Consider the following 14,661-nt stretch of genomic DNA (forward strand, 5'->3'; position numbering starts at 1 on the left):
GGGGGGGTGGGAATGCTACTTTGGCCATGTCTTGTGGTATTTGAACAGGATGTCCCTCCTCTGCATACCAGAAATGAAGACACACATGTAAAACTACATCAGAACACACACAAATATAAGTTTGGTCTGCCATGGGATAGGGGGGTGAAACGGAAAGAGAAGTTACTGTTCAGACCAAAACACCAAAATCCATATTAGCCTTACAAACTGGCAGTGTGGTTTATATATTAAGGTTGTTTGAAAAACTGTCAATTTCTTTAGTGGAGAACTCAGTAGCAGAGAAACTTATTGTGAGCTTATTTATTTATTTACAACATTTATATCCCATCTATATCAAAGGTCTCAAGACCTTTTGTCACTTGTAAGCCACCTAGGAAGGTCTTTGGCAGTTATAGGTGGCATATAAAGTTGTAAATAAATAAGATGGGGTAAAAATATCTGCTCAAGTCTGTTTAACAGTGGCAGCTACTTAGAACATTTTAAAGGGCATTTAGCATAGTGGTGTCATGTTGAAAAAAATTTAGAACTCGCATGAGTAAACATTCTAATCAAATTATTGGTTATTAAAACGAATATGTAGAGTAAGAGCAGGCAATTGGGAAGAATGTCCCTAATTCATGCTTTGCCTGCATAATCAGCAGCAACTTTCAGGAAGCTCACAACCTACAAGCTTTACCAATGACATGGGTCTACATTTTGGGTACCAATTTGTCTCTGCATACACCTAGGCAAGTAACAGACATAATACTGATTGAACTTACCAAGAGTATAATACCCAAAGGACAGTATCCAACATTGCAACCATGCTTACACTACTGATGTGCTGCTCATGTAAGCAACTAATGCACCAATTATATAAATTAGTGCAATGGGTTTCCCCAGTCAGCTTAAGGTAACAGCATGCCGGGATCACTTATGGAAGCAGTACATCAATAACACAGAACTATCTGTGCTGGATATTGTCCAAAGGCTTTTAGTCACCAAATTTTATTTTAAAGCAGGTCTTCTGCAGACTACTTTGCTAAATATTTTATTGCTTTGATAAATTCATACTTTTTAATTGTCATTTATTTTGTAAGCTGCCTCAAGTTGCAGAGAGATGTTCTAAATAAAAGACACTGATAACCCCACATATATAAGTGGAAAGTACATGCAAGCATGCAGGAAAAGTTTTCTTCTTCACTACAGTCCTTCATGACCACACAAAAATGCAGTCCAGGAGTTTCAAGAGCTAGAGTGGTATGAATGCAGAAGGAGCCATGAAGGGAAGAAAATTAGTGATTTCCCAACTCTCATGCACACACAATAGCACACTGAATCTTTGCTTCTGCATAGGGACTGCTAGAAGAACAGATATAAAAGTATCTTGTCCCTGAACAAAAAGAGGAAAAATAATTTCTGTTGATGTGAGCATATGGTTTTGAGAGAGAGACTGTAACAGAGAATAATTCTTCTAGAATAAGATACACCTTTACACATACAATTCTTGCTTACCATTTTGAAAATGAAACATTTTGAGTTATTGATGAAATTAAAACTAAGATGTTATATGAAAACTAAAAGGTTCCTTTTATTTCAGGCTTATCTAAAAAAATCAGTTACAAATTTCTGGGTTTGAATTCATTCTAAGGATTTAGAGTTCATGAGGTTTCGGCAAGGGGCGGCATAGAAATGTTATAATAATAATAATAATAATAATAATAATAATAATAATAATTTGTCTCTTGCCACTGATAGAGAGATATAAATATCTACTTACTTACCTATTTAAAGAGCTCAGACTCTTCTGAAATGTAGGATCAAATAAATGACAAGTCAAACACAACAAAGTAGAAGGTGAAAATAATCTTGATTAGAGAAACAAATTGTTAAAAATGCCCACGTGCGTTTTATTAATAAAAACTAATAGTGCCACAATTGAACAAGTAGAACAAACTGCTTATATTTCATAAAATATTACAGAAAAGTTTATTTGTGTTTCAATAAAAAGACTACTGTCTTAGAACAGGCAGCTGACAGTACTTGTGCAGTTAATTCTTTGTGAATAAATTTTAAAAGACTACCACCTGCCCTGATTTTTTATTAAAAAATGAAGTATTAAAAGTGATTGACAAATTTTGAGTTAAACATAAAACATTCTCTATATTTAATTTCAACTTTATAATAGATTACTGGAAGATGTTTAAGAAACAAATATAAACATTTGTTTCAGTACAGGTCTTTTATATGATAGACTTATAGGTATGTAAACAACTATATAACAAATTGTTTTCAAAATCTACCTGTAAGAAATCAGGCAAATTTTCATCATAAGCAAAATTCATTCCAAACCTTCAAGACATTTATACAGCTGCATCAGCTTGGCAGTAAACATTTGCCAAAAATTGCAATTCATATGTTCTAACATTCAGCAAACACAATATATAAATTTGATGGGATTACAATGATCAGTATAATTTCAAAAAGGGAAATAAATTCACACATTTTCCGCAAACTAACATTTAAAAAGAGGCTCTTTTGTTTGTTTCTTTGGACTGCATGATCAGCAAGATATAACATTTGTTTGCTATGCTTCAATACGAAGTGTCTTCTAAATGCACTCTAAATAAAATGCCATTCAGTGTATGCATTTTTGACAGGTGGACAGATTTTATTTTCCATTAAATGTGGCTACATTTTCAAACTTAGCAACAACACTTAGGGGCAAAATGCATTTTCCTTCAAGTTAAAAATCCTAAGAGTAAATAAAAGTTCTGCATTAACACACTGATATCAACACACACATCCTCACCACATGTAAAAAAATCTACATAAAAAACAAACTTTTTGTTTTACTTTATCAGAGCTGCAATTTCTAAATTCCAGACTCTTACCAGTATATCCATGATGGGGCAATTTTTGACAATTCTCTTCCTAGAATTTATTCCTGAAGCTTGCTGAATTTTAACAATAAAAAGTCTACACGCAAACAGTATCAGTCATCATCATCATTTTCATTAAAGTCGTCGTCGTCGTCATCATCATCATCCCCAACGTAAGACACTGGTGTCTCTACTCTGGAGCCACTATACTGAGATCCATTGGAACTTGTAGCCAGCATCCCATCTCCTCCATTTGAATAATCACTGAAACATGAGTAAATTATATTGTTCCTTTTAACTAATCTATATTCATATATGAAGCCTTTGCATGACAGCACAACATAACTATGAAGCAGCCTTAGTTAATGCAGCAGCATTTAACTAAACAGTCATGCAAGAAATAATCAAGAGAAACCTGGGGTGTGCTTGTATCTTTGGCAAGACTGTTACAGAGACTATGTAACTATTGCAGCTTCCTGTGCAAAATGCAAAAAATAAAGCCTCCATCAGGACAAGCTGGGACTAACTTCCCAACAAACCTTGGTGTGCAAATTTTCATTCCTCCTACTTGTATTGATCTGAAGTCACTTAGTGGTTTTTCTTATGGAATAAGCTTTTTTCATTGCAGGGGCCTCTGGCAATTCCCTAACGCCTCAAGTGTGGCTCTACATCTGTCTCTCCTTTTTGCTGTATCAGCTCACAGTTCCCTAGTTTTGCCTTGTTTGCTTTTGCAGTTAACTGGCTGATTATGATCTGGACTATGAGGGAAGCTACAGGGCTTGGAGGCCAAGAGATCTAATCTTGTCAGTTGCAAAAATGTCTGGGGATGGGATAAGAGAATACAGGCGCTGTCAACCAATTGGCTCTGTACCCAAGAGGCAAAGAACAATGGGATTGGTTAGCTGTAGTGATGCAATGCACAGTAAGAGGTGAAACTGAATGTGTAGGAGACAGAGAAACCTATACTGCCATGTGAACCTATACTGGGAGATTTTGGTACAAAATTGTCAGTGAATTTTTCATCACTGAGATCCAGCCCAATCCAAGGAACAAGTAAGTCTGTAAGGGAACACAATGCCAGCATATACTTTCGTCATTGTGCTAGAGAATGCTTATGCTAGTGTTATGTCAATGGTGTAAGCAGAGTGTCAGCACTGGATACTGTCAAATTATCATACAAGAGGAAAAATGTTCTGTATTACATGCAAATATCTGGCGATAATGCGCAAGGAATATCACTACAAGGTGTTGTAACTGCTTAAATTATAAAAAATGATATACAAGTACAATAGAAGACATTTGTATTCTATTCCATTATTGCCATTTGAGCTTTAAGTTCTGTAAAGAAATAAATGTCTCCCTTAAAAAAATCTTCAATTTTTTTTGTCCAACAGAAAACTGCAAGTCCCCACTGACCAGATGCCATCACATGTACTAAACATCTATTATTTTCAACCTTGACATAAGTCAGTACTTGTCTTTACCTGCAGTACCTTCCTATGATCCACTGAAACTTGCTAACACCTTGTTTTTCACAAACATTAGCCACCAGCAACCTGTTTTGCTGTGAGCCTCTCTTGTGCTATTTTCTATACCTTTTATTTGCCTCAATATTTTAGATGATGTGTTGCCCTTCACTGCTGAACGTTTAATCTATCAGTTAAATTTGCAAGCGGAAAAGTACAATAGTTTTGAAGTAAACATCTATCCATGCATGTCCCACACTAATTATCATTCTGGAAGAAGAAGGGGCCCAACAATTAATGTTATCTTATACTTACATTTTAAAAACATTCTTCAATTAACTGAGAACACCTTTAGTTGATTAAAAATATGACTGATTACTTATTGCAGTCCTAGTATACATAAAATGACATTTGATTTGAATAGATTAGATAAATTTTAAACATAAAGAACAATCTGATCTAACCTGTTTGAAAATCTTGTCCCATTTGAAGCTGAACCTGATGAGGATGAGACATACACACTGCTGATTGATCCCTGAGCCATTTCTGTAAAAGAGGAAGCATTAGGAATTCTGCAATTCTTTAGGTATCAAATCAATGTCTAATCCAATAGATATTTTGCTAAATACATTTTATACATAGTTTGAGAATACTCATTACAAGAATATGTTTTACTATCCTTTTTAATGGTTACTAAAATATTGGAGAAGCTAATCAATGTCAAAAGTTCATGCCAGCAATTAACAAGATAAAATTGAACGCTAAAAACCACACAGGCAAAACAGAAAAGAAACGATCATTATAGTAGCCCAACTATATTTTAATAGAAAAACCAATTCTGAAGAAGGGGGGGGGGCAAGATTAAAATAAGTTTCTTATTTTATATATTTTTGTGCAAATATAGATAATTCACAATTTCCACCAGTGAACTATGGTGATTCCAGACTGTGGTAATCAGTTAACTATGGTACAAATATTATGTTAAAGTGAATCTGATTATCAATGTCAGAATTGCAAATTTCAAAGTTTTGTAAAGGGTGAGTCAGAAGACTCAAACTATACCATTTTGACCAGAAAACAGGGAGTTGTAGGTTCTACAGGTTATACTTTTAAAATAACTTAGAGGACTGATCTGAAATTTGGCAACACAGTAGAGGTGAATTTGAAGATGGTCCGTGGTGATTTGAGGTAGGAAGGGGTAAACACAGGATATTTCAAAGTTGATGCCTTCAGCAATTTGAAAGTTAGTATGTTCTCTTTTCACAGATCTGCTGAGGAGGAGTAAAATTTATGGGCCAATTTCTCTATGCAGCCTATTTCAGGGAGCCATTTGGTTAGGGGGAAGGACTAGTATGTGCTATGACCTAGTATTATGCATTTATGTATACCCTGCCTGTCTTTTTATATTTGCAATGATCTGCTTTTCTAAGTCCTTTTATCCAAGTAAGGATAAGAGTTTTAACACTTATAAACAGTGCTCATTTCTACAATCATTATAAGAAAAGATATGCATCATATTTTACATGATCTGCTGCTGCACAGCCATAGTTTGAAAGCTACTGGACAAGTAAATTATTGCAGAAGAACTATTCTGCTCAGTAATTGTGACAATGGTACTGATCAGAGACTTTGCTTTCACACGCTGAAGAATGAATGTATAGTGCAAAGCAGTTATATAGATACACCACAGTTGTGTCAAGTTCCAGAAGAAGACTGTTTTCTTCTCAGTCTTTAAATAGGTAAAATATACATATTTTATAGAATTTTACCTGTCACATAAGGTTCAAGAGCTTTAGGAACCAAGCTCCTTGCATTCTTTAGATCCTCTGTTGAGCAACTTCCAGATTCCAGCCCAAAAGCCATTCCCATGCGCTTTAATACTTCTATATCGTCATGTATTTCAAATGCATTATCAAAATTAAATAGATACTCAAACCTGCAGGCAGTAGATGGAACTTGGTCAATAAGCTATGCACAAATGTATGAAAAACTATCTGGTATTAAAATGCAGCTTTAAGATATACTTTGATAGCACTGTTTCAGTGCTGTATTTTAGGAAGTAATAAGAGCCTCAAATATTTTGATACATAATGTTACTTTACACGAGTCCCTTCTAGGCCAGCAGTGGCAGATTTTCCTGAGAAGCCTTATAGAAATTGCTATTGAAGCAGCTATACAGCCAACAAAACAAGCTATATTTCATCAACAAATAGTACACCAGATAAAATAATCTCCATTTTCCTTAAAGCTGTGACAGGAACATAGTAGAGGCACACAGGAGAAGAGCATTTAAAGCTTTCCAGACTCTCTCCACTTTTCCAGCCTCTGGGCAACAGCCAGTTGGGGACATGAGGCATAGTTTTCTTTAGGGCTGAACATTTGTGCATTTTTCTGCATGCTGTTACTTATAACAATGAAAAAAGAGACAAGGGAATTGGAGGCCTTCCCTCTTTTCTCCCTGCATCTTTGTTGCTGGTGCAGCTTCAAGGTAAGCAAATTAAGTGGGATAACTTTTTAGGGAATGAATCCCTACCTTAGATTTTTATATTAGTTGGACATTGCTTTCAGGGTCATCAAAATTCACTTTTTGAGGGCAAGTGGCTTGTAAGACTTGAAGTGTACTATCTTTCTTCAAAGTTTTAACACAATTCAGATTATTTTGCAATTACTCTAGCATGCAAGAATGCTACTATATTTCTTCAGACCAGCTGGGCGGTGAAAAGGTAAGAGGGAAAGGAGAACTAGAATGTTTCAAAAGCTGTCTAAGAAATCTGCTACTTATAAAATAGTAACACAGAAGTCTAAAGCTTTATTTAAATATAAGATGAAACCAAAGTAAACACTTGCCTACAGCCTGGCTAACAATCAAAAGACCAGAGAAGCTTATTAGTTTTTACACAGAAACACAAATTTGCTGGAAGGTAGAAGGCAGTATCATTCATCTAGCATCAGGGTACTATAAGGACAACTAAAATTTTGTTGACTGTTCCATCAATGCTATAGATGTGGGTGGCCTGGGCTTTGAGGGAAATGTTTCAGCAAGTGAGATGTAGGGGTGGATAGGAAAGAACTAAAAACAGCAGGGAGATATGTGGAGTTCCTCATGGCAAAAATCCCCACTATTCAAGTACTGTTATTGCCTACACTCAGCTAATATGTAATAAGTGTCCTGAACAACATTATATTGCCATGTGGCCTGGCTTGCTTGCCTAAGCAAAGGACCGGGTTATTTCCTTAGCTTACACAATCTACCACTTGCTAGTTAAAGACCTCCAGGGATAATCCCAAAATTTACTTTGCCCATCAAAACAGGCCATTTGTATCCAAACTTTATCAATGTTACCATCAAAGTATTTCTTTCTTTTCATAGTGATTCCACACGCCATTCAAAAAAGCAACAGCAACACTCTTTCATTAGTAACCTACTTGTCATTAGAAATACTGCAGTCAATCACAGTCTTCTTGCTGGTGTTCACAATAATAAATGGCAAGTGAATGACAGAATTAGAAGCTGGGAGTCTGTTAGCTTGTTGTTCTGCTTGACGATTTCTTTGAACAAGATTTTTGAAGGCAATTTGCTGTTAAGAGATTTAAATACACAAAATTTTGTTTCCTTTTTAAGAATAGTGAAACATTTGTGACTTTAACAATTTGTGCTTTCAAAACATCTAGACATTTGGGTTCTTTGACATTAGAAAAAACATACTCTGAAAATTATTGAAGACATGTCCATTTGATACTAATTCTTAGAAAACAGTATTAATGATTAAACTGAATTAAAGAAAGAAGGGAAAATCTAAGGTCAAGTTTCCATTCTCAGGGCTGCAATTCAATGTTTTGAGAGTAGAAAAGGAACAAGATGTGCCCTTTTTTTAGCAGAGCAACCAGTACAACTTACAAAAGCAAGAGTGAGCCTAATGAAGTTATAATGAATGGTGAACTCCAATGCAAAAGTAGAAACAAAGTATTAGATCTGACACTGGCACAAGGATAAAAACAAGGCAAAACCTTTGTACTGGCAGCAGTCTTAGTTTCTCTTTTTTTAACAGGCAGGATTCTCATGTTAAAAATTGGCACTGGGGAAAATTTCCCTTCAGCGCCCACAAAAACCCCAAATGGAGGAGGAGAAATTAACTCCTACAAAGTGAACTAAGAGTGGAGATTTTTAAAAACACACTGTAAATTAAGAAATAAAAAGTTGCCTTTCTTAAAACAAAAACAAGAAGAAACAGTGTTTCTATTACTCAACTATGAATGATGCTAGAAGCATGCTGTCTGTTAACAGTCTAGCTCCTTCCACAGATCATTTCATACATGGGGATCTCATCAAAGGCTGCAACTTCAAAAGCACTGGAGACAATGGGAACCAAAGATGAATGCCCTTTTCTGGCTCATCTTTTAGGCCAACCTCCATATGCCAATTTGCAATAAAAATATTCAACACAATAAAAACAGCTTCACATATTATTATATATACGAAGCTAGCAATGTCCAAGAATTAAAAGTTTGTTGTTATTTATTGTTAAAACTGAACAATTAAAATAGATATCACCTTATCACTAAAGTCACAACAGTTAATTATTTAAGGAGGCAAAATGAGTATTTCAGTGTCAGATCAACTCATTCAACGGACTAGAGAACTGATATAACAATGCATATTGATTTGCTAAGGCAGACAAATGGGGCTGCCCTTGAAAACAGTCCGGATATTTCAATTGGTTCAAAACAGAGCTGCCAGATTGCTGATGGGACTGGTTGTCATTCTCATACAATGCTGGTCCTCTATCAGCTACAGTGGCTTCTGATTGAAGTCTGGGCCCAATTTAAGGTGCTGGTGTTAACCTATAAAGCCCTAAATGGCTTGGGACCAGGATATCTGAAGGAACATCTCCTTCCCTATATGCCCTCGTGCCCCCTCCCTGAAGGAGGTAAAGAGGGTGTTTACCCAGAGAAGGGCCTTCTTTGCAGTGGCGCCCAAACTGTGGAATACACTCCCCAGAAAGGTTTGCCTGGCGCTGACCTTATATTCCTTTTGGCGCCAGGTAAAAACCTTTTTAATTACCCATTATTTTAAGAATTAAAGAATTTTAACTGGTTTTAATATTTACAGTTGCTTTTTTTGTTGATATTATGTATGTTGTCTATTTATTGCTCTGTTTATTTATTGTTCTAATTAATGTAAACTGTCATGGGACAAGTTTTGTGTAGGACGGAGTAGAAATATTTTACATAAATAAATGCTCCTTGATTATACCTGAAGAATTAGTTCTTGAAGTTGTGACTGCTTTTGCTTTATTCTTTCAAGTCTTCTCTGTCTCTCCACCTTAACACAAAAGGAATTCAATTAAAGTTCAGCTAGATGAATTTGAGAATTACAGAATTTGATCTGACAGTGTGTTTATGATGCAGTGGTGACATATACAAAATTAATGCTCTTCACACAATCTAAGATTCAAAGAATCATGACATTAATTCTGTGAATCTGAGAAGCTTTTACATTTGTTATCTTCAAAAGTTATTTGTAATATACTGTGAAAATCAACTGTACAGATAAAAGAGGCCAAACTCTCAGACATGCTAAGGTTGCTGTTAAGTGAAAAAGCAACAAAAGTGTTATCTGCCCAGGTAGTCAAACATATCTCTAAATAAAACAAGTATGTTTTAAAATTTGTAAGATTTGAAAATCAAAAGCTAAACTGATTCGGATATTTAACATATTTAACCATTAAATGTATCCATTATAATGAAGTGATTTATAAAATGTGACAGTATTTAGCAAAGGTGTCTTGACTGTATTCTCCCCTAAATTTCAAGGGCTTAAGTGTTTTCTGGAATAGAAACTAGAAGTTGTATTTCTAGTATTAGCTCTGGAATACAAACTAGAAGTTGTATTTCTAGTATTATTTCCAGAGCTAAGGATAGGGAAGTGTGGCCTGGCTCTCCCATCTCTCCTCTAGACAATACCAGACTCATACTATAATGCTGCCTGGAGGAAAGAGACTGTCAGGGGGCTCTTTCAGTCCATACTTTTATTTGGTCCTTGTGAAACTATAAAATTGTTTTAAAATAAAAAGCAATTACAACTCTGAAAAACATGAAAGTCACATGCCCAAAAGCAATTCTTCCTTCCTCCTGAATCTTGCTATGCAACCAGAGCTCCATCAGTGCTAAGACAGAGAGAAATCTGTGGGTTTCTTGCAAAAGGAAGAAAGGAAGGGTATAAATGTAATTCAGTAATAATAAAAAATCAGCAACTTGGAATGAAACTGAAGGGATCTACCCAACCCTAGTATTAAATCAGAACAAATATAAAGGTAGTAAGTAGTACTGCAAATAAATATTTACTGGATTTTACCTCTAAATTCTGACATTCCTGAGCTGAATTAGTCGGTAGGCCAATCCATTTGATTTCTTTCTTCTCCTTGGAAATAATGTTCATGGCCATAAGGACATTTAAGGCATCATACACACGTCGTCTAATATTTTTCTGATCATACGCCTGCTGCAGACACAATGAATTAAAAGTCTCAGAATATCCTCAATTAAACTATTTTAAAAAATTACCTAGTAGATGGGATACACTTGGCAAATACAAATCTAAAGTGTTTGTGCAAGAACTAGAATTTATTTATTTAGAATATTACAGGAAGAAGACCCAAAACGGTTTTGTCTACATATGGGTATTTCTAGTATGATTATGGATTTTTATGGGGGTTGTTTAGATGCACAGATACCAAGAAAAAATAATTTTAAATTTTGAAATTAAACCACTGCTTGTCATCCTTCTGTACTGCATTTACATGAAAAATACATTTACCGATTCATTTGGTGAGATGTGAGCATCTGCGGTACTGAACTCTGCAACTAATTCATCTGCTACCTCATTGTACGAGGTAGTTCCTTTCCTCTGAACCTTCTCACAAACCTTCATAGAGAAGTGCCGCAAACCCTTGCCATTCTTCTCTCCCTTTTTGTTTCGCTTCCTAGAAAACAGACAACAGAGCTCTATGCACACAATTCCCACAGTCATTAACAAAGACTAGCGGTTCATTCAGATTCATTAAAAATTTTGACAGAAATCACTGGATTTGAATGATACAAGCTTAGCTGAATTTTGTTATAATTCTTTAATTCATTCACTTTGTTTTTCAGCATTTGCCAAAATCGGGGGTACAAAATCTCTTTTGACTCAAGGGCCAAACTCCTTTTCAGAGAAAGCTGAGGGTGGCATTCCAGTGGCAAGTGGGTTCAAAAGCCAAAATACCAGCACAGTATATCTTAAAGCAATTATGACAGCAAATAATCCTTCAGAAAGGTTTCCCAGCTTTTCAGAGTGAGGTAAAACTGCAGAAAAGTTGGAAACTACACAACAATGGTTGGAGGAAAGGGGTTGAATGCAGGGAAAGGAGTGTGTCCATTTGGGGAACAAAGAACACACTAGAATCCCTGGATTCAGGTGGCCTAGATTTGGCAGCTAGGACTAAGGTTCTTCACCGCCAGGCAAAATGTATAATAGTAGAACAAAGCTAATCCACTTTGGTCATCAAAAAAGAAAGTCAACACAACTTTAACAAGAATAAAGATTATGAGGCATGTATTTTCAAACATTGCTATCAGTCTGTGGGAACTTAACTAAATTTTACTCACCCAGCTGACCAAGGTGAAGAATCTGCAGCCTGGTTCTGTGATGCAAAGTTTGTATTGGGTGTATGTGGACTTCCTACCAAAATAGTATTGGGGGCTGAAGGTCTCTGAGGAGTACCAATAACCTACAATTAACACAAAACAGTCATAGTATGATAAAGTGCAACCCTTAATATTCTAGATAATCTTTATAGTCCTTAATATGTAAAAAGGAAAATTCTTTATTTACATTAAAGTTAATATAATGCAGTCACACTTAAAATGTTTTATCTCCCCCTACCACAAGAAATTTCACAATTTTAAAAAATACCCTTGAATTCCCTCCAGAATTCCTCAGCTATTTTCCCCAAGCATAAAACACTAAACCCCTTTCAAATTTTGTTTGTTCAAAGTTTATGGTAGTTTTAGCTATACTGTATCCTTTTGCTTGGTTTCATAATCAACTTCTTCCAGTGACACTCCTGCACTGCAAGATGCCATTTTAAGTGTATCCTCATGTTTCATATATAAATTTCAGAAAAATTGGTAGTACAACCATATGCACAATTACTCACAAGTAATTACATGGAGCTTACCCACAAAAGTATGCACAAAGCTGCAGCCTTAATGTGCTGTCTAAAATGTTCAAATTACAAAACACCATGAATAAAATATCCTTTACAAACATTAAGAACCAAAAATGATATGCTCACTGGGGCACAATTCATACATCACCAGAGAAGCACAGGAACCTCTTTGTCCAACAGTACTTTACTATGCCTGAATTGATGTAGTATGAGAAGCAATGACTTCACTGAGATTATTTATGTCATTACTTCTCAAACTGTCACCACACACAACAGGACCACAGGCAAACTGTACATCACATATTTAGACATTAATTTAAATGAAGAGAAGACATAGCAATATCTACAAATTTTAGTTCACATATTGTACAGCTTGAGATTCCATGCTGCTGTTATATCTGTGATTTCCCCAGCTCCAACACCTCTGAGCTCTAGTTAAGCACAGAAAATAATTTGAAGAGAATTTATCTGCTAACAGGTTGTTAGGTTCCCATACACACATGAATAAAGTAGGTAATCAGAGTTGCAATGATATCTTGTAAAAGTATCATAAAGAGGGAGAAGCTACTTTATACAGTCCACTTCTGTTACACCAAGGTGTAAAGTCAGGTTTCTTACCTGTAACTGTTGTTCTTCGAGTGGTCATCTGTGCAGTCACACATAATGGGGTACTAAGCCTGCGCAGAGCCTGTTGCCGGCCAGAATACCCAAGCTGCAATGGCTTTTGGCGGGAACTCTGCACCCCTCCTCCTTGGTGCTATATAAGGTGGAGCGCCCGCCATTTTCCTCAGTCTCTGGAGACCGGTAAATCGCCCCCTAGTGGAGCGTACCACTCATCAGAGAAGTCGCTAGAAAGAAAGACTACTGTCCCGTCCCTTGACACGAGCGGGGCCGGAGGGCGGGTTGTGTGACTGCACAGATGACCACTCGAAGAACGACAGTTACAGGTAAGTAACCTGACTTTCTTCTTCGTGGTCTCTGTGCATCACACATAATTGGTGATTAATAAGCTTCACTCACCGGAGGTGGGTTGGTGTTGTCAGTGAAGGATGGATGAAAGGATGGCCCATCCAAAGGAGCCGTCCTGCCTGGCCCGGACATCAAGCCTGTAGTGTTTGGTAAAGGTACAGGGAGTTGTCCATGCAGCCACTTTACAGATATCCAGCAGCGGAACGCCTGACAAGAAGGCTGATGAGGCTGCCATGGCCCTAGTGGAATGGCCCCTGGGCCTCACAGGAAGGTCCATTTTCACCAGTTTATAGGCCAGTTCAATAGTCTGGACTATCCATTTTGATAGTCTCTGTGCAGAAAGAGGTGCGCCTTTATCAGGGTCGGAGTACCTGATGAACAGATGTTTAGTCTTTCTGAAGCTTTCTGTACATGACCGATAGAAAGCTAAACATCGGTGCACATCCAGGGAGTGAAGAGATTTCTCTATTGGCATGGACGGGGATGGGAAGAATGCTGGAAGCACAATGTCCTGGTTGATGTGGAACGGTGTGGCCACCTTGGGGAGGAACGCCGGATCGGTACAGAGCACTATTTTCTCCTTATGGAAATTAAGATAAGGTGGATCCACGCGGAGGGCAGATAGTTCACTTGCCCTTCTTGCTGATGTTATGGCAGCCAAGAAGGCTAGTCTCAGGTCCGTTGTCGCAAGAGGTTCGAAGTGAGCTCTAGTGAGTGCGTGGAGGACTACAGACATACTCCAAGTCGGTACCAATGGTCGGATTGGAGGTTTTGTAGTCCCTTAAGGAATCGCCAGATGAGTGCATGGGAGAACACAGATGAACCTGAAAGGGAACCACGGAAGTGTGATATAGCTGCAATATAGACTTTAATCAACCTAGGTTTAAGTCCCAACTGATGTAGAGAGAGCAGAAAGTGGAGGATATTATCAAAAGAAGCTAATTCTGGGTTAAAATGATTCGTTTCTGCAAACGCGGTAAAGCGTTTCCATTTCACCTCATACGATCGGCCAGTGGACGGTCGAAGGGCGGATTGTAAGATAAAGTCAAGCTCTCACCGTGATGTAGCATCGGAAGCTAATCGGGCAGGTTCTCCCGGTACCGAATGACGTTCTGGCGTCGGGACCGAGGAGTTTTGTGGAAGAAAGTCGGGATC

The 14,661-nt window shown here is 37.0% G+C and overlaps 2 protein-coding genes across 4 annotated transcripts in view; one reads left to right on the forward strand and one right to left on the reverse strand.

Annotated features, from left to right (window-relative positions):
• Positions 1-728, forward strand: part of ATP4B (ATPase H+/K+ transporting subunit beta) — a 9,026-nt gene extending 8,298 nt beyond the window's left edge. The window contains 1 exon segment of the mRNA XM_044428549.1: positions 639-728. Coding sequence (XP_044284484.1) covers positions 639-728 — 90 coding nt within the window.
• A 1,140-nt stretch (positions 729-1,868) lies between these two features.
• TFDP1 (transcription factor Dp-1) overlaps positions 1,869-14,661 on the reverse strand; it is a 36,578-nt gene continuing 23,785 nt past the window's right edge. Inside the window, exons 5-12 of one of the 3 annotated variants that reach the window (XM_044429425.1) lie at positions 11,975-12,096; positions 11,145-11,310; positions 10,683-10,826; positions 9,582-9,650; positions 7,754-7,905; positions 6,097-6,263; positions 4,792-4,873; positions 1,869-3,125 (exon numbers count right to left, since the gene is read on the reverse strand). In XM_044429425.1, coding sequence (XP_044285360.1) covers positions 2,975-3,125; positions 4,792-4,873; positions 6,097-6,263; positions 7,754-7,905; positions 9,582-9,650; positions 10,683-10,826; positions 11,145-11,310; positions 11,975-12,096 — 1,053 coding nt within the window. In that variant the 3' untranslated portion in view covers positions 1,869-2,974. Of the gene's footprint in view, positions 3,126-4,791; positions 4,874-6,096; positions 6,264-7,753; positions 7,906-9,581; positions 9,651-10,682; positions 10,830-11,144; positions 11,311-11,974; positions 12,097-14,661 lie in introns of all 3 variants that reach the window. The other 2 variants (XM_044429424.1, XM_044429426.1) reach the window with 2 other exon arrangements.

The sequence above is a fragment of the Varanus komodoensis genome, unplaced genomic scaffold (assembly GCF_004798865.1).
Source record: "Varanus komodoensis strain SLA01 unplaced genomic scaffold, ASM479886v1 scaffold2, whole genome shotgun sequence".
Taxonomy (NCBI): Eukaryota; Metazoa; Chordata; class Lepidosauria; order Squamata; family Varanidae; genus Varanus; species Varanus komodoensis.